Below are 24,539 nucleotides of genomic sequence, written 5' to 3' on the forward strand. Positions count from 1 at the left end.
CATGGTGGGGAAGTAGTGACCTATGTGGGGTCTGCCGTCTCTCAGGACTGGGAGCAGACCCAGCCAGGCGGTGTCCTGGCCACCGTGTCTCACGCCTTCGACAGCGACCCGGAAATCTCGGACGTGGAGGAGGAGGATCGCGAGGCGCTCTTCAGCTCCATGGACGTGCTGTCCCCCAGCGGGCACTCCGACGCCCAGACCCTTGCCATCATGCTGCAGGAGCAGCTGGACGCCATTAATGAGGAGATCAGGTAAAGTCTGCGGAGTGTCTGGTTCTGTGTGCTGCAGTGAAGGGCAGGAGGGTGGGGGATGTGGGTGCAGGGGCAGGTGGGGAGGGGGAATTTGGGGGCGTGCAGGGGAATGTGGGGAGGGCCAGGAGGCGGGGGAATTTGGGGCATGTAAGGGAATGTGGTGAGGGGCAGGAGGCGGGGGAATTTGGGGCATGTAAGGGAATGTGGTGAGGGGCAGGAGGCGGGGGAATTTGGGGCGTGTAGGGGAATGTGGTGAGGGGCAGGAGGCGGGGGAATTTGGGGGAGTGCAGGGTAATGTGGGGAGGGGCAAGAGGCGGGGGAATGTGGGGGCATGCAGGGGAATGTGGGAAGGGCAGGAGGCGGGGGGAATTTGGGGGCGTGCAGGGGAACGTGGGGAGGGGCAGGAGAATTCGGGGCTGTGCAGGGGAATGTGGGGAGGGGGATTCTGGAGGACAGGAGTGTGGGAATTTAGCTGTACCCTCTGGCTGCTTTGCCCTGCTCTGGTGACCGAGATCTGCTGTAAACCCAGCGGGCCAGGTCACTCGGCTCAGGGTCCTTGCGCTGCCCAGAGTGGATGAAAGCAGCTGGAGCACCCTCAGGAACTTGTGGGCGTTCCAGTGGGGGGAAGGATGGAAGGCTGAGACCAGAGTGATTTGGAGAGACGAAGCATCGGGGGCATCATCCTCTAGGGGCCCCTTGGGCCGTGTTCACATGTGACATTTTTAACTAAGAAAAGCCCTGGGAGCCCCCAGACAAAGCCTCGCTGTGCTGGAGTTACGGGGAAGGGTTCATGTCACAATACACTGCAGGGGCTCCCAAACAACCTTCGTTCTGCTTGGTTTCGGGGGGGGCCATCACTCTTGCTCCTGAGGGACAGGGCCCGGCTGCCCCTGCTGGAGTGGAGAAGGGGGCCCCGTGCCACTGCCTCCCTGAGAGGGGACGGGGGCGTCCTGGCACTGCAGGGGGGAGCGGGGAGCCCTGTGGTGCCATCCCGCTTGGCCGCTGGCGTCTGGGAGCAGCGGAGGCAGGAGGTCGCTGGGGGACCCCCCGGAATGGCGACCGAGCCGTCAGCGGGGAAGCAGGAATTCTGCCACGCCTCACGCCGTCTGCGATTCCTCAGGATGATTCAAGAGGAGAAGGAATCCACGGAGCTGCGCGCCGAGGAGCTGGAGACCCGCGTCACGAGTGGCAGCATGGAGGGCTTGAACCTGATGCAGCTGCGCAAACGGGCTTCCATCCCCACCTCCCTGACAGCCCTGTCCCTGGCCAGCTCCTCGCCCCCGGTCAGCGGGCGCTCCACCCCGAAGCTGTCCTCCCGCAGCGCCGCTCAGGACCTAGACCGCATGGGGATCATGACGCTGGTGAGCCGGGTGGGGTGTGCCAGTGCGAGCCAAGGCCGCTGAACCCACAGGGGCCCACGGGCGCCGCTCTAGGATCTCCCCACACAGCGCCTGCCTTCCTGAGGGGCGGGGGCGCAGCATGGTGTCTCTGAGCTCTGGATGCTGCTCACTAGAATGTCATGGCCTGTTGTGTGTTCATTCGCACGCCTGCTCCCGGCCAGCGCAACTCTGCTGCTACCCCGTGGAAAGGGGGTCACGAGGGCAGCTGGGAGGCCTGGGGGAGGCGGGAGTTGATGGGGGGTGAATGCAGGGGTGGGTATGAGGGCACAAGGGCAATGTGTGAATGAAGGTGGGGCGAGTGGGGATGTGAGGGGGTGGATGGAAAGGTGGGTGTACCAAGCGTGGGAGTGTACATGGGGGGGGGGGGAGGTGAGGTGTACCTGGGCAGGGATATGTGTGAGGGGTGTGGATGGAGGTGTAGTGTGAGGGCGTTATCTGGGCAAGTGAACAGGTAACTGAGGGGGGTGTATGCGGGTTGGGTGTGAGGATGGAGTTGTGTGTAGAACCGGGCAGGGGCTGTGTGTATGAGGGCGGTGTGGGGGTATATGGGAGGGTAGCCGGGTGTGTGGGTACAAGGAGGGGTGTGGGTGGGGAGGGGGGCGGGGGTGTTGAAAGCCCACTATGACTGTTGCCATTTCCCTGTGTTGATTTGCCCACCCCTAGGGAAAGCCGTGCAGAAGGGGGTGTTCTCACTAGGGCCCACACCTGGCTCTGTGGGCTGTCTGGGGTGGGTGTTTTACAGTCAGCACCTCTGTCGCTTTGCTCTGCCCACAGGGGAATTCTCAGCTAACTGCCTCCCTTTCTGTGTCTCTTTCTATTTGCCTCTTGCAACCAGCCCAGTGACTTACGGAAGCACCGGAGGAAACTGCTTGTGAGTCACTCTCTAATTCCTCTGGCTCTTTGACTCGCTCTTTTGCTAACGTCCTAGGCCCTGCTGCGGTGCCTGTGTTGAACCGCAGGCGAGAGCTGCTCATGTGTGTTTGTATCCTGAGGAATGAAAGCTTGTCGGGGAAGGAGTGTGAGCGATACGGGGCTGGGAGTGTGCCTTGGGACGTTCATATGTTTGTACAGCACCTAACACAATAGGCTCTGATCATGATTGGGATCTCTGGGTGCTGCTGCAATATCGGTACACAGACAGAGAGACGGGGGTGCTGAAGGTGGCCTGAACCCTCTCTCTGCCTCACCACGTTTTCCAGCATGGAGCTCCTAACAGAAAGGCCAAAAGCCCGCGTCAGACTGGGCCCAGGGTCTGTCCGTGGGACACACGAGTGACACTCGGCCATTCTCAGACACATCCGCGGGAGACAGCAGAAGGACTCACCTGCAGCTCCGATCACTGCTGTAAAGCAGTGCCCCTTTCACTCCACACATCACTGCAGCACGGAAATGAGTGTCCTGCGGGCAGCCCAGGTGTGTGGGGAGAAACAGAGGCCAGGTGCTGCCTGGGATGTGAGCAAAGAGCTGTGTCACATAACACGTACACAGACAGGGCCCCTGCCGCCTTCCCGTCTGCGTGAAGAGAGGCACGGTGCAGTACCGCTTACCCAGGAGAAATCCCTGGGGTCTGGGGTTCTGGATTCCTGTCTCGGGCCCTCCCTGGACTGGCGGCAGTTCATGGCCTCGAATATGTGTGTACGCCAAACTTCATTGCACGTGCACAGCTCTTACGCTACACCGAGGAGGAGGCTGTCTCCCTGGGCTCGCTTGGAGCTAGGCCCAGTCGTAGCCACAGGACTTTCAGGGTAGATGGCTGGGCCTGTGGGTCTCTGTGTGCTTTGAATGCTGCTCCACAGGTCAGTGACAGTCGGGACTGGATAACGAGCAGCGCCTGTAGATGGACACTGCCCGTGAGGGGGTTCAGTGGCAGGGAGTGGCCTCAGGAGCCCGCTGGCGTCTGTGGGACCATGACTGGGCGGTGTTGTTTTAGGGCCAGCTCAAGGACGTGGTCAAGGATAGTAGCATAGAAATTAGCCTCCTTTCCCAACTCTTCCCTAGGGTAAGGCCTGCTGGACAGAGCCCAGCAGTGTGGTTAATCCGCTAACACATCTTTGTTGCTGTGGAGAAAACGTCCTGTACAGCCCAGCCTGGTGCTATGTTCAAGCTCCCCTCCCTCGGACATGGATGAGGGTGCCTGCCCGAGGGAGGCCTGCTCAGATCCTTCCTGGTTGGCTTTGCCTGTGGGCCTCATCCTGTGAGCCGTTCCCGCTGCAGCAGCTGGAGAGCAGGGTTCCCCAGGGGGCAGTGTGGAGGACCAGGGCACTTATCCCAGTCTAGGTGCTGACAGCTCGGGAGACCTCCACGTGTGTGGATGGAAACAGCTCGAGCCAGGCAGGGATGGGTTTTGAAGGGAAAACCCTGAGTGATGGAGGGCGAGAGGTGGTCGGGCCTAGAAGTTAAAACAGATGTAGCAAGAAGAAGGAAGCGATAATAAGCGACGGGCCAGAGCAACGCCGGTGATGTTCAGAGCACAGCGAGAAAGGTCACGAGTCAAGGACCCAGCTGCACCATGAGCCCAGCCTGGCTAGTGCATTAGCCTTTATTACTGTCCAGGTATGTGACAGACAGGCCAGGGTGTCTCTGCACTGCAGCCTGAAGCAGTGACGGCTGGACATGCCTGCCTGGAACCCTGGGTAATTACTCACGGGACTAGCCCATGCTGCTACTCCCATACCAGAGCTGGCTCCATCAAAGCTAACTCAGGCGAGCCACAGTGACACCCCGGATTGCAGTGTAGACCTACCCCTAGAGACAAGGTCCCTCTGCCCCAAGAAACAGCGTAGAGGGTCACACACAACTCCGGACCACGGAGGGCAGAGGTGAGGCCCAGAGGTGGTGATATAAACAGGAGCACACTCCTGGTTCAGGATAGGTAGCGCTTAGGCTCCTGGACAGAGAGGGGCTATTCTGCCCTTGTCTATGTGCAGTGCAGAATCACCCTGGCTTGCCTGTTCCGTCTGCTAGCCCATATTTGCCCTCTGTCACAGGCTGGCCCCAGTCCTGCTCTCTGGATGGACACCCAGGTGTTGTGCATGGGCATAACTGCTGGACCCCCCCATGTTGCAAAGTCCCCTGGCTCTGGGTAGAGCCTGGTCACTGTTCTGGGCTTGCTTGCTCCACATCCAGATCCCGCATCCATTGCCATTCTGGGACAGTGGGATCCTGCGGTCACAGACGGGGAGAGAATCTGAGTGACTAGCCCAAAATCACAGAGAGGGTCTGTGGCAGAGCAGGGATTTGAACCCAGGTTTCCTAGGTGCTGGGCTAATGCCTTGACCACCAGACCAGCCATCATTTGGGAACTATGCACCACCTGCCTTCCTCCTGTTTTTATTAAGAGCAGGTTAGACAAACCCCTGTCTGGGATGGTCTAGACAAGACTTAGTCCTGCCATGAGTGCAGGGGACTGGACTAGCTGACCTCTCGCGATCCCTTCCAGTCTTAGGATTCTATGATTCAACTACTGAGGCTCTCCTTCCAGGGACGCTCTGAAGTCCTGCCCCACGCACAGACTCTAGAATAACATCCAGAAAAATCTCAGTGTTTTTCCCTGTGAGTCTGGCTCCAGGCTTCGGCCGAATTAACGGAGCGATCCCAGAGATGGGGGTTTCCAGGAGGCATCAGCTAGAGACCAAGTGTGGAGGAGGAAGGAGCTGATCAGCTGTTTTTGCAAGTCCTGCTGCTGTGACAGGCACTGGATCTAGAGCGCCAAGGGTGGGTTCAGGTGGAGGTCCCCCCGTTGCACAAATGACGTTACCAAGTTGGAGAGAATCCAAGGAAAGGCAGCAACAGCGGGAAGAGCCTGAGAGGGCCTGACGTGTGGTGAGAGACTAGCCGAGCGTGCGGGCAATGAGAACCCCAAGGGGATGATACAGGGTCACCGTTGCCAGAGGCTATCGCACGAGAGAGGAAGCACCATTAGATACAGAGATCCCAGGGGAGCAGCCTGCAGCTCTGACAGACATGTCTCGCAGCCAGGGCACCTGGACAGTGCATCATCTTGCTGAGGGAAGTCAAGCCCCCCGGACTAGTGTCGTCGGAGAGGAGACAGGAAAAAGCCCTTCAGTGTGAGAGAACAGTCCTGCACTGGGGCAGGGAATGGGCAGAGGACACAGGAGCACTCTCCCAACCCTGGCATCTACGGTCCTGCTGCCGCTCCTGCATTCATTGGTGCAGCTGCCATGCCTGCCTGCGTGTCCCGTCCTGCTGTGGCAGCACACGCCGTGCTGTAGCTTGCATTCCCGGTCCTGCTGCTGGTTGTGTAGGCACATGCCCACCAAACCTGCATGCATCAGCCCAGAGACTGCAGCCACCTGTGCCTCTGTGTTCCATTGCGCGGCCTGCCCTGGACTTTGCCGTCTGAGCTCAGTTACCAATCTGCCAGCATCCATGGCCATCTCCCTGCTCCAGAGCCAAGTCTTTTGTATTGTGCAGTGAAGCATGTTTGCCATCTCTGCGCTGGTACTTCAGGTGCCCCGGTGTCAGGCTCGATCCTGTCAGGAATCTGTGCCGAGGGGAGAGCGTTCCACCTGGCCTGGATACAGGGTGGGGACGGGACTCAGGACGCTGAGTTTTTCTCTAGACTTGCACCAAGAGCTCCGTGCGAGCAGGGTGGAGTCCTTGCTAATGCCTCCTAGGAAGCAGCAACCGGAGGATTTCAACTCAGCCTCGACTGTGGCCCCAACCCAGATCCCGGCACCAACTGGGCCACTTGTCCACACACTCAGCTCCCATGTGTAGCTTCTTTCCCATTTGGTGCCCACTCGCACAGTCCCTCTAGCCCCAGAGCAGAGGCCTGCGTACAGATCGGCCAGCCAGAAAAGCCATCGCTGCATTAGTCAAGGAGGGAACGACCTCCCCTCCCCCTCAACACCCCGACCTCCCCATGGAGGACAGGCACCCAACTGAAACTGGGCCAGTTTGGCCCAGATCCACAAAGGAACTTGGGCTCCTGTCATAAATATAAAGGGAAGGGTAACAGCCCTCCTGTGTACAATACTATAAAATCCCTCCTGGCCAGAGACTCCAAAATCCTTTTACCTGTAAAGGGTTAAGAAGCTCGGGTAACCTGGCTGACACCTGACCCAAAGGACCAATAAGGGGACAAGATACTTTCAAATCTTGGCGGGGGGGAAGGCTTTTGTTTGTGCTCTTTGTTTTGGTGGTTGTTCGCTCTTGGGACTAAGAGGGACCAGACATCAATCCAGGCTCTCCAAATCTTTCTGAACAAGTCTCTTATATTTCAAACTTATAAGTAAACAGCCAGGCAAGGCATGTTAGTTTTATCTTTGTTTTCTCAACTTGTAAATATACCTTTTACTAGGGTGTTTACCTCTGTTTGCTGTAACTTTGAACCTAAGGCTAGAGGGGGGTCCTCTGGGCTCTTTAAGTTTGATTACCCTGTAAAGTTATTTCCCATCCTGATTTTACAGAGATGATTTTTACCTTTTTCTTTAATTAAAAGCCTTCTTTTTAAGAACCTGATTGATTTTTCCTTGTTTTCAGATCCCAGGGGGGTTGGAACTGTATTCACCAGGAGTTGGTGGGAGAAGGAGGGGGAATGGTTCATTTCTCCCTGCCTTAAGATCCAAGGGGTTTGGATCTGTATTCACCAGGGGATTGGTGAAGAGTCTCTCAAGGCTACCCAGGAAGGGAATTAGCACATTGGGAGTGGTGGCAGCGGACCAGATCTAAGCTGGTAGTTAAGCTTAGAAGTTTTCATGCAGGCCCCCACATCTGTACCCTAAAGTTCAGAGTGAGGAAGTAGCCTTGACAGCTCCGAATTTCCATTGATTTCAGTGGAAGTTAGGAGCCCAAACACCTTTGTGGATTCAGGCTGTCGTGCCATGGGATGGGAGGACGTCCGGGCCAGTGCGAGGTTATTGCCTGGGCCCAGTGGGGAGCTGCAAAGGTGTTGGGCCGACTCATCTAACTGGTGCCTACCGCTTGTAGCTCCCTGCAGCAGACATTTGCTCCTTTTGCCCAGGGGGGCTGGATGCAGGCTGAATGCAGGCTGAATCCAAGGCTAGGACATGGGCATGTTTCCTTTGGAATTTAGGGAGACTGCTCATTCCCGCACAGCATTGTGGGAACCAAAAGGGCACCTTCTTTCTCTGCCACTCCCTGCTCTTATCAGGTTCTATCCCTTTATGGCCACATCGCCCCCTGGTCTGGGAACAGGCCATCACCTGTGTTCTTTGGTTCAGGGCATGCAGTGAGAAGAGGCTTCTGTGGCACATAAAAATCACCAAGGCCCTATTCTCACTTGGCTTTTAAAGGCACTGGTTGGCTAGCTGCTCCCAGAGCTGGGGCTGGGCGGGTCTGTTAGAGGCGGGTTAGCTCTGGAGGCAGGAATCTTTCCCGTTTAACCTCACCACTCCACTGTTTGTTTAGTCGCCAGCCGCTCGGGATGAGAACCGAGAAGATAAAACCACCATAAAATGTGAGACTTCCCCTCCTTCCTCACCCAGGACACTGCGGCTGGAGAAGCTGGGGCATCCTGCCCTCAGTCAGGAGGATGGCAAAAGGTACGGAGGGCAGGAAGGGGCCTGGCAAGCGGATGGACTCTGCCAGTGCCGCGTCTTGTGGTGTGTGTTGGAGCAGGGAAGCCCTCCTACAAGACATGGGGATGGGAGGGGGACAGGCCCTGTAGGGGTTGGGAATAATAAAGGCACCAGATGCTTTAAACACCAGACCTGATGCCATAGGTGAGTAGGGATCTGCCAGGACTAAGGCTGTGGCTGGTGGCCTTTGGGCTTCTGGGGTAGATGACGGGGCCCATACTGGTGACTCAGGCCTCTCCCTCCCAACATAGAGATGCTGGGAGTGGTGCGTACCCTACGGTAATTCCCAGGGAGCAGGGTGCAGTGACTTCACCTCATCCATTCTGCTTGGAATCTGGGGTTCACCAGGCCTCGCGTTTTGAGGAAAGGGTCATTGGGAATGAGAAGACGGACGATGGCTCCCGACTTGTATCCCTCCGGCTGAGTCCAGATCACCAGAGAAGCCGTGTCAGATGAGGCTCGGTTCACCGCCTCCATTGAGTTAGCGCGGAACGAGGATATGGGCTCTTCTAGCCAGGGCGGATGGTAAAGGTGGCCAAGTGCTAGGTGTGAGGGACCTACCCCATCTGGAACCAAAGGCCCTTTGTCTTCCCGCGGTGCCTACCCATGGTCCCAGGCAGTTTGCTGTGTGTGTCCTTGGCCAGCATCTGTTCTCCCCCACTGCTTGGCAGTGCCAGATGCTGGCCGTCTGCCTGGCTGACTGCGTGGCTCCTGTGTGTGCCGTCGGGAGTGAGTGGTGTGTAAACACAAAGGTTTACTGCTCCCTCGGGGGAGTAGCAGGCTCTGGGAGGCGTCTGGGTTTCCCCGCTCATTGTTCCGGGTGCTGCTACTTGGTGCCGCTCCAAATAAAGAACAATCTGAAAGTCTTGCCTGTTTTCTCTTCCCCCCTGCGCCCTTTCTTAGCTCTTTGGAGGAGCAGACAAGCAACCTGAGCAGCAGTACCAGCAGCCAGGACTCCCTGCACAAAGGCTCCAAGAGAAAAGGAATCAAATCTTCCATTGGGCGTTTGTTCGGCAAGAAAGAGAAAGGCCGTCTGATTCAGCTGAGCCGAGACGGAGCCACCGGCCACGGTCTGAGTCTCTTCCTTCCCCTGTAAAGAGGGCAGGGGGTGATGTGGGGTGACAGGCCTTGGGACGCACCTTCTGAGTGGCTGTGTCTCTTGTTTGGGATTCAGCGTAAGAGATGGGGGGAGGGGCTGCTGTCTGCACGGCGCGTGAAGAGGGGGAAACCAAGCCTTACTCTGGGTGGGTTAGGTCTCTGTTAAACAGGAAGGACTGCATCCTTACAGTCCCTGTGCGTGCAGAGCCATGCTGCAACTGCTGACTTCGGCTTGGCCTATACGCAGATGCAGCGATGTCAGTTAGGGTGGGTGATTTTTTACCGTTCTAGCAGGACTGGTATAACCCCTAGTCTGGGTGTAATCATACTGATATGAAGGTGTATCGCTTATTCCCCTTTCCATGGTAGAGTGTAGACATAGGGTACGTCTACACTACCCGCCAGATCGGCGGGTAGTGATCGATCTGTCGGGGATCGATTTATCGCGTCTAGTGTAGACGCGATAAAATCGATCCCCGATCGCTCTGCCGTCGACTCTGGAACTCGACTCCGGAACTCCACTGCGGCGAGAGGCGGAAGCAGAGTCGATAGGGGAGCGGCAGCGGTCGACTCGCCGCCGTCCTCACGGCCAGGTAAATCGACCTAAGATACGCCGACTTCAGCTTCGCTATTCGCGTAGCTGAAGTTGCGTATCTTAGGTCGACCCCCCTTCCCTAGTGCAGACCTAGCCATAGCCATAAGCACATTCATTCCAGGATAACTTGCATCCACACAAGTGGAGGTGTCCTGCTCTAACCATACCGGTCTAATTGACGGGGCCCAACGGTTGTGTGTAGGTCAGAGCTTAACGCAGTCTCCTATTGCTCCTCACTCATTCGATGCCTTAATTCCCTCAAATTTGCTTTCCTGAAATCTTACCCTGTTGCCGGGCTAGATACATTCTGCAAAACCCTCTGAAATGCAGAGCGTTGGAAGTGCTAAGTATGATTTTAATTATAAAACTCTTGACATCAAAGGGAATGGGACATCTGGAAGAACTGGATGGAAAAAACCACACCCTTGGTTGGCCTCACCAAAGGGTCCAGAGACCATGGGGTGGTAGCATCTGTTAGTACTGTAAATGGGTCGAGTGGGGTTGCCCTCTCTGTAATGGTTCACCCTGTGCTGCAGCCATGTGTGCCCATGTGGCACGGCACTAGGCAGCTGGCCGTGACTGCTTGAGGGCAGGAGTTGGGGACTAGACGATGGCTAGTCTAATCTTCGAATTGTTTTTACTCCTTTCCTAGTTCTGATGACCGATCCTGAGCTCAGCATACAAGATTCGCTAGGACTTGGCAAGCTGGGAGCCCAAGCAGAGAGGGACCGGCGGCTGAGGAAGAAGTAAGCATGCTTGTTTCTCTGTTCCTGTGCGTGGTAGGGAAGAGGAGTCCTGCAAACTGGCAGTGAGGCTAGGGCTATCTGGGAATCCTTCACGGCCCCTGAATCCTGAGTGTCTCTCTCTCCACCCAGTTCCTGCTGAGCAGAGACATATGGTCACCGCTCCCTTTCCCGTACCTCTATAATTGCGTTGCTAAGTACGGTGTCCTACTGCCTGTAGCGATTGCTTCTGTGCCCATTTTACTCCAGCTGGGCTTGTCCATACGTACCTGTGTCTTGCAGGGCCGCCGGGGGGGGGGAGGAGGGGGCAAGTGGGGCAATTTGCCCCAGGCCCTGGGCCCCACAGGGGCCCCCACGAGAGTTTTTCGGGGCCCCTGGAGCAGGGTTCTTCACTCTCTCCGGGGGCCCCGGAAAACTCTCGTGGGGCCCGGGCCCCCGGAGCTTCTTCCGCTCTGGGTCTTCGGCGGCAATTCAGCAGCGGGGAGTCCTTCCGCCCCGGGACCCGCTACCGAAGTGCCCTGAAGACCCGCAGCAGGGGGTCCTTCCACCCCGGGACCCACCGCCGAAGTGCCCTGAAGACCCATGGCGGGGGGGGTCCTTCCGCCCCAGGACCCACCACCAAAGCGTCGGGTCTTTGGTGGCAATTCGGCGGCGGGGGCGGCCCTGGTGTCTTGCAGATAACTATCTTCAGCATCCTCTTCTTAGCTTCCACCATGTTGACTGAAGGTGTGGGAGGTAGTGATCCTGCAGCACTTGGTAGAGGCAGTGTGTGTGTGGAGATCCTGGTCCTCAGTGACTAACTCTTTTCTCTCACGTTTCCTTCCAGACATGAGCTTTTGGAAGATGCTCGAAGGAAAGGCATGCCCTTTGCTCAGTGGGATGGACCAACGGTGGTCTCCTGGTTGGAGGTGAGGCTGGGCATTTTAGTGGAGAGATTAACACTGATGCAAATAGAGCTGGGCGAAAAATTTTGGACGTAGAGTTTATTTGCTGAAAAGTGCAGTTTTCAGTCAACCAAAATGATTTGTGGATTTGGGTTGAATTCAGTGAATAGTTTTAGCAGGACAAAAAATGGAAAAAGTTGTAACCTTTCATTGTGACATTGTCAAATTGAACAGCTTCATTTTGCTTAGCTAGATTTGTGAACGTTAACAAAAAGGGGTAAAAAAACAAACCTAACCCTGAAAACAAAATAAAAAAAAAAAAAAAATTCATTTCAGGTGGAACAAAATGTTTTGTTTGACCCAACATGAATTTTTTGTTTGTTTTTTTATTTTTCATTTCATTTCAACCTGAAATGGATTTTTTGTTGTTGTTTTTTTTGTTCATCCACCAAACTGAAAATCATTTATTTGCTCAGCTCGAGACAGGAACAGATCCATTGTGAGACTCGTGATAGACCTTGTATTTGTGCCGTTTTTCTCCCCTGTTCGGTGGTACATCGGTTAGTTACTTTGTTTAATCACATTATTAAAGCGTATATTGAGAAAACACGTGCATTCTAGCCGTTGGAATTCCGTGTGCAAGCCCTTTGGCCTCTGGTGTAGTTTAAAATTGGATGGAGAGGGTTCAGAGAAGAGCCATGAGAGTGAGTGAAGGATTAGAAAACATGTTCTATAGTGGTAGATTCAAGGAGTTCAATCTATTTAGAGACGGTTTAAGGGTTGACTTGATTATAGTCTATAAGTCTGTACGCGGGGAAAAAAGAAATTCAATAATGGGCTCTTCAGTCTAACCGAGGAAGGTGTAACACAATCCAACAGCTGGAAGTTGAAGTTAGACAAATTCAGACTGGAAATAAGGTGTAAATTGTTAACAGGGAAGGTAATTAACCATTGGAACAATTAACCAAGGGTCATGGTGAATGCTGCATCACTGACCATTTTTCTGAAAGCTCTGCTCTAGGAATTACATTGGGGAAGTTCTCTGGCCTGTGTTACGCAGCAGATCAGAGTGGATGATCACAGTGGCTCCTTCTGGCCTTGGAATCTAGGAATCTGTGCTAGTGGGAAAATGAAACGATTAACTTATTGTACATCCAGGGTAAAGTTTTCAGAAGTGCCTAAGTGACTTAGGAACTGAAATGCCACACATTTAGCATACTCTGGTGAGCTTCCCTGGAAAACATTGTCCTCCACTTGAAAGCGTGATGACACTGTAGTGCCCAGGGGGCTGTAGCCATGTGTCCCCCACCCCCGGCTGCGGTCCCTAGACCAGTGGCTCTCAATCTTTCCAGACTACTGTACCTCTTTCAGGAGTCTGATTTGTCTTGCGTACCCCCAAGTTTCACCTCACTTAAAAACTACTTGCTTACAAAATCAGACATAAAAATACAAAGTGTGACAGCACACTGTTACTGAAAAATTGCTGATGTTCTCATTCTTATCATATAATTATAAAATAAAGCAATTGGAAAATAAATATTGTATTTACATTTCAGTGTGTAGTATATAGACCAGTATAAATAAGTCATTGTCTGTATGAAATTTTAGTATATACTGACTTCGCTAGGTGCTTTTTATGTAGCCTGTTGTAAAACTAGGCAGATATCTAGATGAGTTGATGTACCCCCTGGAAGACCTCTGAGTACACCCAGGGGTATGCGTTCCCATGGTTGACAACCACTGCCCTAGAGTATCCAGAGCATAGAACGACTCCAGCTATATGCTGATGTAGCCAGGCTCCCTAGCCTGCTATTGTAATGGGAATTGTCTGGGGATATGTGGACATAGCTTTAGCGAAATGATTCAAAAAGATCAAACCCTACAGTTGTTTTTTTTCTGAACTCTCAGTCTCGGGAATGGCGGTTGTGTCCTTTGTTAGCGCATGAGAGTCTGGGTGGAGATGGGTACATGAAACCCTCTGTTTTCCTCTGTGTTGCCAGCTGTGGGTGGGCATGCCCGCCTGGTATGTTGCAGCCTGCAGAGCCAACGTGAAGAGCGGCGCCATCATGTCTGCCTTGTCCGATACAGAGATCCAGAGAGAGATCGGCATCAGCAACCCCCTTCACCGGCTGAAATTGCGCCTGGCCATTCAGGAAATGGTGTCGCTAACAAGTCCTTCGGCTCCACCCACCTCGAGGACGGTAAGTGCTTCACAGCCGCAGAGATTCTTGTACGTAACATGGCAGAGACCCTAAACCTGTTTGTGGGGTGTCATCCATCCCCCTGTCAGAGAAAGATGATATGGAGGACAGTGTACCCTGCCAGCTTTTCCAAAGGAAATAGCAGAGTTTCGTTCATACTTGATACCAGAGATTATCCAGTGGAGCCGGCTGTGAAGGGAGCAGAGTTTCATTTTTCTTGGGCACTTGCAGGTGAGCAGGAATTCACAAGACCATTGCTTCGGCTTGAAACAGCCGGACAATGGGGGTGAGAGCTATAGCAGACTGCTTCCTCCCAGTTAAAGATAAAGTGGTTTGTGCTAATGTCGCCTTCTAACTGGGGCTCCTGTTTGGATTTCATTCAGCCTCTGAAAAGATGAAATACTAGAAGTCTGGGAATCTACCTCCAAGAGGTGCTCATGTTCCCAGATAAATTATTGCTTTGTAAGGAACATATATGACTTACCATGGTGCAACAAACCTATCTGGTCCATCCAGTATCCTGTCTCCATCACCGGCCAATGCCAGAAGCTTCCGAGGAAGACGTAAAACCCTTATGATGTACCTGGCCAATTGCACGCTATTTTCTGCGGGGGTGAAATTCCTTCCTGATACAGGCCTCCTGACCTCTGAAATCTGAGGAGTGATATATGCTTCACCCTAGGTAGTGTAACTGGTGCTATTCTTGCTCCTGTGACCGTTGACTGTTTTTCAATCTCATCCCATTTTTCTTCTTCGAGTAGATACAGCCGTGTATTCTACATAGGTGTGTGCATGCCCAGTGCACTAGAGCCGAAGAACTTTGCCTAGCAGTGTCCGCTTTGTGCCCCGAGCCCCTCTTCTGGCCATATAAGGGCAGCACCACCCCAGCCCCCTCAGTTCCTTCTCACCAGGTGTGGCTAAAGTCAGAGCTCCATGCGGTGTTTCACCCTCTGCTCGTTGGTCTGTCTCTCAGAATTTTTTTCTTACATATAGCAGTTAGTAGTTCCTCTGGATAAGTTTATGTTAGTTTAGTTATAGTGGCTGGCTGCTCTCTGTCATGCTCTCACCAGGGTTCAAGCGTTGTCTGTCATGTGGGGCGACCATCCCCAGCAGTGACCCCCACACGAGGTGAGTGATGCTCCATCTGCAAGTCGTTCACAAAGGGAACTTGGGCAGCGAGACTCATAGAATCATAGAAGATTAGGGTTAGAAAAGACCTCGGGAGGTCATCACCAACCCCCTGCTCAAAGCAGGACCAACCCCCAACTAAATCATCTCTGCCAGGTCTTAAAGGCCTTTGTCAAGCTGGGTCTTAAAAACCTCTAAAGATGGAGATTCCACCACCTCCCTAGGTAACCCATTCCAGTGCTTCACCACCCTCCTGTTGAAATGTTTTTTTTCCTAATATCCAACCTAGACCTCCCCCACTGCAACTTGAGACCATTACTCCTTGTTCTGTCATCTGCCACCACTGAGAACAGTCTAGCTCCATCCTCTTTGGAATCCCCCTTCAGGTAGTTGAAGGCTGCTATCAAATGCCCCCTCACTCTTTTCTTCTGCAAACTAAATGAGCCCAGTTCCCTCAGCCTCTCCTCGTAAGTCATGTGCCCCAGCCTCCTGATCATTTTCATTGCCCTCCACTGGATTCTCTCCAATTTGTCCACATCCTTTCTGTAGTGGGGGGCCCAAAACTGGACGCAATACTCCAGATGTGGCCTCACCAGTGCCAAATAGAGGGGAATAATCACTTCCCTCGATCTGCTGGCAATGCTTCTACTAATGCAGCCCAATATGCTGTGAGCCTTCTTGGGCACACTGTTGACTCATATCCAGCTTCTCGTCCACTGTAATCCCCAGGTTCTTTTCTGCAGAACTGCCACTTAGCCAGTCTCCAGTCTGTAGCAGTGCATGGGATTCTTCCTTCCTAAGTGCAGGACTCTGCACTTGTCCTTGTTGAACCTCATTTTTTGGCCCAATCCTCCAATTTGTCTATGTCACTCTGGACCCTATCCCTACCCGCCAGTGTATGTACCTCTCCCCCCAGTTTAGTGTCATCTGCAAACTTGCTGAGGGTGCAATCCATCCCATCATCCAGATCATTAATAAAGATGTTGAACAAAACCAGCCCCAGGACCGACTCCTGGGGTACTCCGCTTGATACTGGCTGCCAAATAGACATCGAGCCGTTGATCAGTACCTGTTGAGCCCGACAATCTAGCCAGCTTTCTATCCACCTTATAGTCCATTCATCCAATCCATACTTTTTTAACTTGCTGGCAAGAATACTGTGGGAGACCATATCAAAAGCTTTGCTAAAGTCAAGATATATCACATCCACTGCTTTCCCCCTATCCACAGAGCTAGTTATCTCATCATAGAAGGCAATCTGGTTGGTCAGGCATGATTTGCCCTTGGTGAATCCATGTTGACTGTTCCTGATCACCTTCCTCTTCTCCAAATGCTTCAAAATGGATTCCTTGAGGACCTGCTCCATGATTTTTCCGGGGACTGAGGTGAGGCTGACCTGTCTGTAGTTCTCCTTCTTTCCTTTTTAAAAGACGGGCACTATATTTGCCTTTTTCCAATTGTCCGGGACCTTCCCTGATCGCCATGAGTTTTCAAAGATAATAGCCAATGGCTCTGCAATCACATCAGCCAACTCCCTCAGCACCCTCGGATGCATTAGATCTGGACCCATGGACTTGTGCATGTCCAGCTTTTCTCAATAGTCCTTAACCTGTTCTTTCACCACTGAGAGCTGCTCATCTCCTCCCCATACTGTGCTGCCCAGTGCAACAGTCTGGAAGCTGACCTTGTCTGTGAAGACTGAGGCAAAAAAAGCATTGAGTACTTCAGCTTTTTCCACATCATCTGTCACTAAGTTGCCTCCCCCATTCAGTAAGGGTCCCACACTTTCCCTGACCACCTTCTTGTTGCTAACATACCTGTAGAAACCCTTCTTGTTACCCTTCACATCCCTTGCTAGCTGCAACTCCAATTTTGCTTGTGCCTTCTTGATTACACCCTGCATGCTTGAGCAATATTTTTATACTCCTCCCTAGTCACCTGTCCAAGTTTCTGTTTCTTGTGAGCTTCCTTTTTGTGTTTAAGCTCACCAAAAATTTCTCTTTTAAGCCAAGCTGGTCGCCTGCTATATTTGCTATTTTTTCTGCACATTGGGATGGTTTGTTCCTGCGCCCTCAATAAGGTTTCTTTAAAATACAGCCAGCTCTCCTGGACTCCTTCCCCCCTCCTTTCCCCCTCCCAGGGGATCCTGCCCATCAGTTCCTTGAGGGAGCCAAAGTCTGCTTTTCTGAAGTCCAGCATCCGTATTTTGCTGCTCTCCTTTCTTCCTTTTGTCAGGATCCTGAACTCAACCATCTCATGGTCACTGCTGTCCAGGTTGCCACCAACTTCTACTTCTACCAATTCTTCCCTGTTTGTGAGCAGCTGGTCAAGAGGAGCATGGCCCCTAGTTGGTTCCTCCAGCACTTGCACCAAGAAGTTGTCCCCAACATTCTTCAAAAACTTCCTGGATTGTCTGTGCACTGCTGTATTGTTCTCCCAGCAGATGTCAGGGTGATTGAAGTCCCCATGAGAACCAGGGACTGTAATCTGGAAACTTCTGTTAGTTGTCCGAAGAAAGCCTCGTCTACCTCCTCCTCCTGGTCTGGTGGTCTTTAACAGACGCCCACCACGACATCACCCTTGTTGCTCTCGCCTCTAAACTTAATCCAAAGACTCTCAACAGGCTTTTCTCCAGTTTCATACTGGAGCTCTGAGCAATCATACTGCTCCCTTACATACAGTGCAACTCATCCACCTTTTCTCCCCAGCCTGACCTTCCTGAGCAGTTTATACCCATCCATGACTGTGCTCTAGTCACATGAGTTACCCCACCAAGTCTCTCTTATTACAATCACATCATAGTTCCTTGACTGTGCCAGGACTTCCAATTCTTCCTGCTTGTTTCCCAGGCTTCTTGCGTTCGTGTACGGGCACCTAAGATAACTAGCCTATTGTCCTGCTTTCTCAGTATGAATCAGGAGGCCTCCCCTGTTACACCCTCCTCCTTGTGTTTCCTCCCAGTATCCCACTTCCCCACTTACCTCAGGGCTTAGGTCTCTATCTTCCAGCGAACCTAGTTTAAAGCCCTCCTTACTATGTTAGGAAGCCCGCTTCCGAAGTTGTTCTTCCCTCTCTTCATTAGGTGTATCCCATCTCTTCCTAGCAATCCTTCTTCCTGGAACAACATCCCATGGTCGAAGAATCCAAAGCCCTCTCTCCGACACCACTTGCGTAACCACGCATTTACCTCCACAATTCGATCGTCCCTACCTGGGCCTTTTCCTTCAACAGGGAGGATGGACAAGAACACAATTTGTTCCTCAAACTCCTTTATCCTTTCCAGAGCCACATAGTCTGCAGTGACCCACTCAAGGTCATTCTTGGCAGTATCATTGGTGCCCACATGGAAAAGTAGGAAGGGGTAGTGGTCCAAGGGCTTGATCAGTCTCGGCAGACACTCTGTCACATCCTGAATTCTAGCTCCAGTCAAGCAGCACACTTCTTGAGTTTCCCGGTCTGGACGGCAGATGGATGATTCTGTCCCTCTTAAGAGGGAGTCCCCGACCACCACCATCCGTCTCCTCCTCTTGGGAGTGGTGGTCATGGAACCCCCATCCCTAGGACAATGCATCCCATGCCTTCTGGTTGATGGGGACTCCCCCTGATCCCTTCCCTCAGATGACTCTTCCAAACCAGTCTGCGCCATAGTACCTGTGCAGAGAGCCTGAAAATGGTTTCTTACCTCTATCTGCATTGGGGTCACATGGGTCTCCTCTTTCTTCTTCTGGAGGTCACATGCTGCCAATTTTCTTCCCCGTTCTGCACTGCCCTCTGATTTTTCAGCATGCTGTGCCTGCAGTCCCCAAACGCTGACTTCTGTCCAGAAAGTCTTCATCTTCTCTGATGCAATGCAATGTTGATACTTGGGTCTCTAGTCCTTTAACCTTCTCTTCCAATATGGAGACCAGCTTGCACTTCATACAGACGAAGTCGCTTCTGTCCGCTGGGAGAAAGACAGACAAACATGGCACATCCTGTGCAGGTCACAACAGCTGATCGCTTACTATCCAGATTGTCTTCCTTCTAAGAGCCTCTTCAGATGCTGTATTTACTGCTCACAGAAGCCTGAAAGGCAAAAACTCTGTGGGAACTCCCCTCAGGTGAACTTCCAGGCTAACTCCCTCTGTTGGCTTCTCCTCTGTTGGCAGATCACTGTCTACACTACGGGATTAATCCGAATTTATATAATTCGAATTTGGGAAACAGATTGTATAAAGTTGAATGTATGCGGCCACACTAAGCACATTAATTCGGCGGTGTGCGTCCATGTTCCGGGGCTAGCGTCGATTTCTGGAGCGTTGCACTGTGGGTTGCTATCCCATAGCTATCCCATAGTTCCCGCAGTCTCCCCCACCCATTGGAATTCTGGGTTGAGATCCCAGTGCCTGATGGGACAAAAAACATTGTCGCAGGTGGTTCTGGGTACAGCCTCACCCCTCCCTCCCTCCCTGCATGAAAGCAACGGACGGCAGACAACCATTTCGCGCCTTTTTTCCTGGGTGAACACTGCAGACTCCATACCACGGCAAGCATGGAGCCCGCTCAGCTCAAGACAGCAGTCATGAACATTGTAAACACCTCGCGCGTTCTCGTGGAGTTTATGCTGAGCCAGGACCAGAAAAACGAGGCGAGGAGGCAGCGGTGGTGGCAGCGCAGCGACAAGCGTGATGAGGACATGGACATGGACACGGACACAGAATTCTGTCAAACCGCGGGCCCCGGTGCTTTGGAGATCATGTTGTTAATGGGGCAGGTTCTATCCATGGAACGCCGATTCTGGGCAAGGGAAACAAGCCCAGACTGGTGGGACCCCATAGTGTTGCAGGTGTGGGATGATTCCCAGTGGCTGCAGAACTTTCGCATGCGTAAGGGCACTTTCGTGGAACTTTGTGACTTGCTGTCCCCTGCCCTGAAATGCCAGAATACCAAGATGAGAGCAGCCCTCACAGTTGAGAAGTGAGTGGTGATAGCCCTGTGGAAGCTTGCAATGCCAGACAGCTACCGGTCAGTCGGGAATCAATTTGGAGTGGGCAAATCTACTGTGGGGGCTGCTGTGATGCAAGTAGCCAAAGCAATCACTGAGCTGCTGCTACGAAAGGTAGTGACTCTGGGAAATGTGCAGGTCATAGTGGATGGCTTTGCTGCAATGGGATTCCCCAACTGTGGTGCGGCGATAGATGGAACCCATATCCCTATCTTGGCACCGGAGCACCAGGGTACCCAGTACATAAACCGCAAGGGGTACTTTTCAATGGTGCTGCAAGCACTTGTGGATCACAAGGGACGTTTCACCAACATCAACGTGGGCTGGCCGGGAAGGGTTCATGACGCTCGCATCTTCAGGAACACTACTCTGTTTAAAGGGCTGCCGCAAGGGACTTACTTTCCGGACCAGAAAATAACCGTTGGGGATGTGCAGAATGGTGGTAGAATGTGCATTTGGCCATTTAAAAGGTCGCTGGCGATCGTTACTGACTCGCTTAGACCTCAGCCAAACCAATCTCCCCATTGTTATTTCTGCTTGCTGTGTGCTCCACAATCTCTGTGAAAGTAAGGGGGAGACCTTTATGGCGGGGTGGGAGGCTGAGGCAAATCGCCTGGCTGCTGATTACGCACAGCCAGACACCAGGGCGATTAGAAGAGCACACCAGGAAACGCTGTGCATCAGAGAAGCTTTGAAAACCAGTTTCATGACTGGCCAGGCTACAGTGTGAAATATCTGTTTGTTTCTCCTTCATGAAAATCCGCCCCCTTTATTGACTCATTCTCTGTAATGAACCCACCCTCCCCCTTCCCCCAGCTTGCTTTCAAACCAAATAAAGTCACTATCATTTAAAAATCATTTATTCTTTATTAATAGATTATAAAAAGAGGGAAGGAACCCGGGTGGGGTTTGGGAGGAGGATCAGCGGGAAGGAAAAGGCCACTAAAAAAAGGTTAAAAAAATGACAACCTTTTGCTTGGGCTGTCCACTGGGGTGGAATGGGAAGGTGTACAGAGCCTCCCCCCCCCCCGCGTTCTTACACGTCTGGGTGAGGAGGCTATGGAACATGGTGAGTGGGGAGGGGGGTTATACAGGGGCTGTAGCGGCACTCTGTTATCCTGCTGCCATTCCTGAAGGTCCACCAGACGCTGGAGCATGTCTGTTTGCTCACGCAGCAGCCCCAACGTTGCATCCTGCCTCCTCTGATCTTCCTGCCGCCACCTCTCATCTTGAGCGTCTCTCCTCTCCTCACGTTGGTCCCTCCTATCCTCACGTTCACTGGCTTCTTTCCTATACTTTGAAACCGTGTCCTTCCACTCATTCAGATGAGCTCTGTCACTGCAGGTGGATTCCGTGATTTCTGCGAACATCTCGTCTCGCGTCTTCTTTTTCCGATGCCTTATCTGTGATAGCCTCGGGGACGGAGGAGGGAGGCTTGAAGAATTTGCAGCTGCTGGAGGGAGGGAAAAAAGGAGAGAATTTTTTAAAAAGATACATTTTGCAGAACAATGCTTATACTCTTTTACGGTGACCAACACTATTCACATTACATAGCACATGTGATTTCTCTGCAAGGTCGCATTTTGCCTCTTAATATTGAGTGCCTGTGGCTTTGCTGCTAGAGATCACAGACGCAGGTCCAGGCAATAGAATTCGGCTTGCATGCGGCCATGGTAAGCCATTGTCTTTCGGCTTCTGCGCCCTCCTTTCCCACATACCAAGCAAAGCCCGTTGAGTGCTGCGGTTTTCCTGTTAACATTCAGCAGCAGAAAACAAACTAACGCCCCCCCCATCCAATTCTCTGGATGATCGCTTTATCCCTCCCACCACTGCGTGGCTGGTATCAGGGAAGATCCCTGCAGGAACCAAACTAACACCCCCCACCCCGCCATGAATTCTCTGGGTTGATCGCTTTACCCCTCCCCCCACCGCGTGGCTGGTATCAGGGAAGATCCCTGCTAGCCAAACGCGAAAAGCTCTGGGCCAATTACCCCCCCCCCCGCCCTTGGCTAACTGCAGGGAAGGATTTATTTTCAGCCACAGGCAAACAGCCCAGTAGGAACTGCCACCTCTGTGCCCTTAATTAAATTCCTGTATTTCAACCAGGTTACCATGAGCGATATCACTCTCCTGAGGATTACATAGCAAGATAAAGAACGGATGTTGCTTGAATGCCAGCAAACACCGGGACCATACGCTGCCAGGCTTTGTCATGCAATGATACCAGATTACTTGCTGCAAGCATGGCGCGGTCAAGTGTCCTACCATGGAGGACGGAATAAGGCTGCACTGCCCAGAAACCTTCTGGCAAGGCTTTTGGAGTACCTCCAGGAGAGCTTCATGGAGATGTCCCCGGAGGATTTCTACTCCATCCCCAGACACGTTAACAGACTTTTTCAGTAGCTGTACTGGCTGCGAATGCATCCCAAGTCCTCAGGGCAAAGTAATCATTAAAAACCCTTGCTTTTAAAACAAGTTTTATATTGTAAAAGGTAAACTCACCTGAGGTCCCTTCCATGGGGTCATGGTCTTGGATACTGGCTTGGGAGGGTTGGGAGGGTACTTCAGTCAGGCTGAGAAAAAGATCCTGGCTGTTGGGGAGAACGGAATGCTGGGTGCTCTCTGCAAGCTCGTCCTCCTCCTCCTCCTCTTCCCCGTCCGCAGAATCCTCAGGTGTAGCTGATGAGATTATCCCTGCCTCAGAATCCACGGTCAGAGGTGGGGTAGTGGTGGCGGCCCCCTCTAGAACTTCATGCAGCTTGTCGTAGAAGTGGCATGTCCGCGGCTCTGACCCGGAACGACCGTTTGCTTCCTTTGTTTTTTGATAGGCTTGTCTGAGCTCCTTGACTTTCACACGGCACTGATCTGAGTCCCTATTGTGGCCTCTCTCCATCATGCCCTTGGAGATTTTTTCAAAAGTTTTTGCATTTCATCTTTTTGAATGAAGTTCTGTTAGCACTGAATCCTCTCCCCATATAGCGATCAGATCCAGTACCTCCCGTACGGTCCATGCTGGTGCTCTTTTTCGATTATTGGCCTGCATGTTTACCTGTGCTGATGAGCTATCTGTGGTCACCTGTGCTCTCCACGCTGGGTAAACAGGAAATGAAATTCAAATGTTCGCGGGGCTTTTCCTGTCTACCTGGCCAGTGTATCCGAGTTCAGATTGCTGTCCAGAGCGGTCACAATGGTGCACTGTGGGATAGCTCCCGGAGGCCAATACCATCGAATTGCGGCCACACTAACCCTAATTCGAAATGATAAAATCGATTTTGGCGCTACTCCGCTCGTCGAGGTGGAGTACAGAAATCGATTTAAAGAGCCCTTTATTTCGAATTAAATAGCTTCGTTGTGTGGACGGGTGCAGGGTTAATTCGATTTAACGCTGCTAAATCCGAATTAAAGTCGTAGTGTAGACCAGGTTTGCAACTGGTTGCTTTTTTATAAGGCTGCTGGCTCAAAGCAGTTGCCCCAGCTCAAAACTTTCCCTCCAATCAATCACTCAAGGCCCACCTGGAACAAACCACTCCCAATTCACACTTTTCAAACAAACAACCAGACATTCAAACAGTCACACAGTTGGAGTAGACCATGAGGCTTGCTTTGGCACCACAGCCCTCACCTGATCGGCAGTTGCCTCCGGAGCCTCCAAGTAATGCCGCCCCACACGTGAGCTCTGGTGTTTCCCACAAGAGGAAGAGGGGTCGTTTTCCCTCCTCTGGTCCGGTGAGGAAAAGGTCCTGTAAAATGAACTGGGACCATTCCAGGGCTCAGGGAGACTCCTCTTCCTCTTCCAAGAGGAGTGCTGACCGGCACTGTACTCCCTCTGGCATGCAGGATGGAGCAGGTCCATCTAACTGCTCCCCAGGACCATGCTGAGAGCCCCTACCATCAACTCCAGTTCTGGCCATGAGGCGTCCATTGAGTCCAGTACCGATTAACGTCGGCACCAGTGCCGACTCTCTCCATGCTAACAGCTACTTGGTGGCTTTGCCTGCTTTGCCTCTCAGTCCCGGGCTCTCCACTTGTTCAGGAGTTCTCTGATGCCATGGCTTCTACCGCCTCATCCCAGCTCTGCTATTGGCACTTTCTGACTATGTCACAGAGCCGCCAGGTTCATCAGCACCACAGCTTGCACCACCTGGGCCTCAGATTGCGGAGCATCTTTGGTACGCCCTTAGCCTAGGTACCAGCACTTCTTCCGGTACCATGTGGGAGTGTGTCTCATTCAGTGCCAATCCCCCATTCCTCTTCAGCACCGATGCTGCCCCTGTATGGGGCTTCAGATGAGTCTGACGATTCGTTTGCTTGTCAGTGCTGGCTCCCCTGTTGTCATTAGAGACCCTCTGGGACAACTCAATATCCAGGTCAGGGTCATCTTCTTCCTCGTCATCAAATATGCACCAGAGATTGCCTGCGGCTCACCATTGGTACCGAGATTGGCATCTGTACCACAGTCAAGAAGGGGCTCTTGGCCTAGTGCCCTACTGGCCACCAATGCTTTATCCCTACACCCAGTGTCCTCTTTAGACTCCTGGGGACGTTCCTCGGTCCCTAAGTTCCCGCTCTTCAACCTGCTCCGGAGTGAGATCACCAGTCCTGATGGTGGCTCCGTCTGTCAAATGATCTCAGCAGACAGTGACTGCTGAGCCTGTCCTCCTGTACTCGGGTTATTCCAACCAGATCTTACGG

General features: G+C 52.6%; 1 protein-coding gene across 5 annotated transcripts in view; it reads left to right on the top strand.

The window, feature by feature from the left end:
* PPFIA4 (PTPRF interacting protein alpha 4) overlaps nt 1-24,539 on the top strand; it is a 197,099-nt gene that overhangs the window by 144,762 nt on the left and 27,798 nt on the right. For 4 of the 5 annotated variants that reach the window (XM_008174726.4, XM_065592319.1, XM_008174728.4 and 1 more), the window contains exons 15-22: nt 46-251; nt 1,372-1,612; nt 2,487-2,522; nt 8,045-8,178; nt 9,118-9,284; nt 10,560-10,653; nt 11,477-11,558; nt 13,535-13,735. In XM_008174726.4, the coding sequence (XP_008172948.1) occupies nt 46-251; nt 1,372-1,612; nt 2,487-2,522; nt 8,045-8,178; nt 9,118-9,284; nt 10,560-10,653; nt 11,477-11,558; nt 13,535-13,735 (1,161 nt within the window). The remainder of the gene's footprint in view (nt 1-45; nt 252-1,371; nt 1,613-2,486; nt 2,523-8,044; nt 8,179-9,117; nt 9,285-10,559; nt 10,654-11,476; nt 11,559-13,534; nt 13,736-24,539) is intronic. The other variant, XM_042842443.2, reaches the window with a different exon arrangement.

The sequence above is a fragment of the Chrysemys picta genome, chromosome 4 (genome assembly GCF_011386835.1).
Source record: "Chrysemys picta bellii isolate R12L10 chromosome 4, ASM1138683v2, whole genome shotgun sequence".
Lineage (NCBI taxonomy): Eukaryota > Metazoa > Chordata > Testudines > Emydidae > Chrysemys > Chrysemys picta.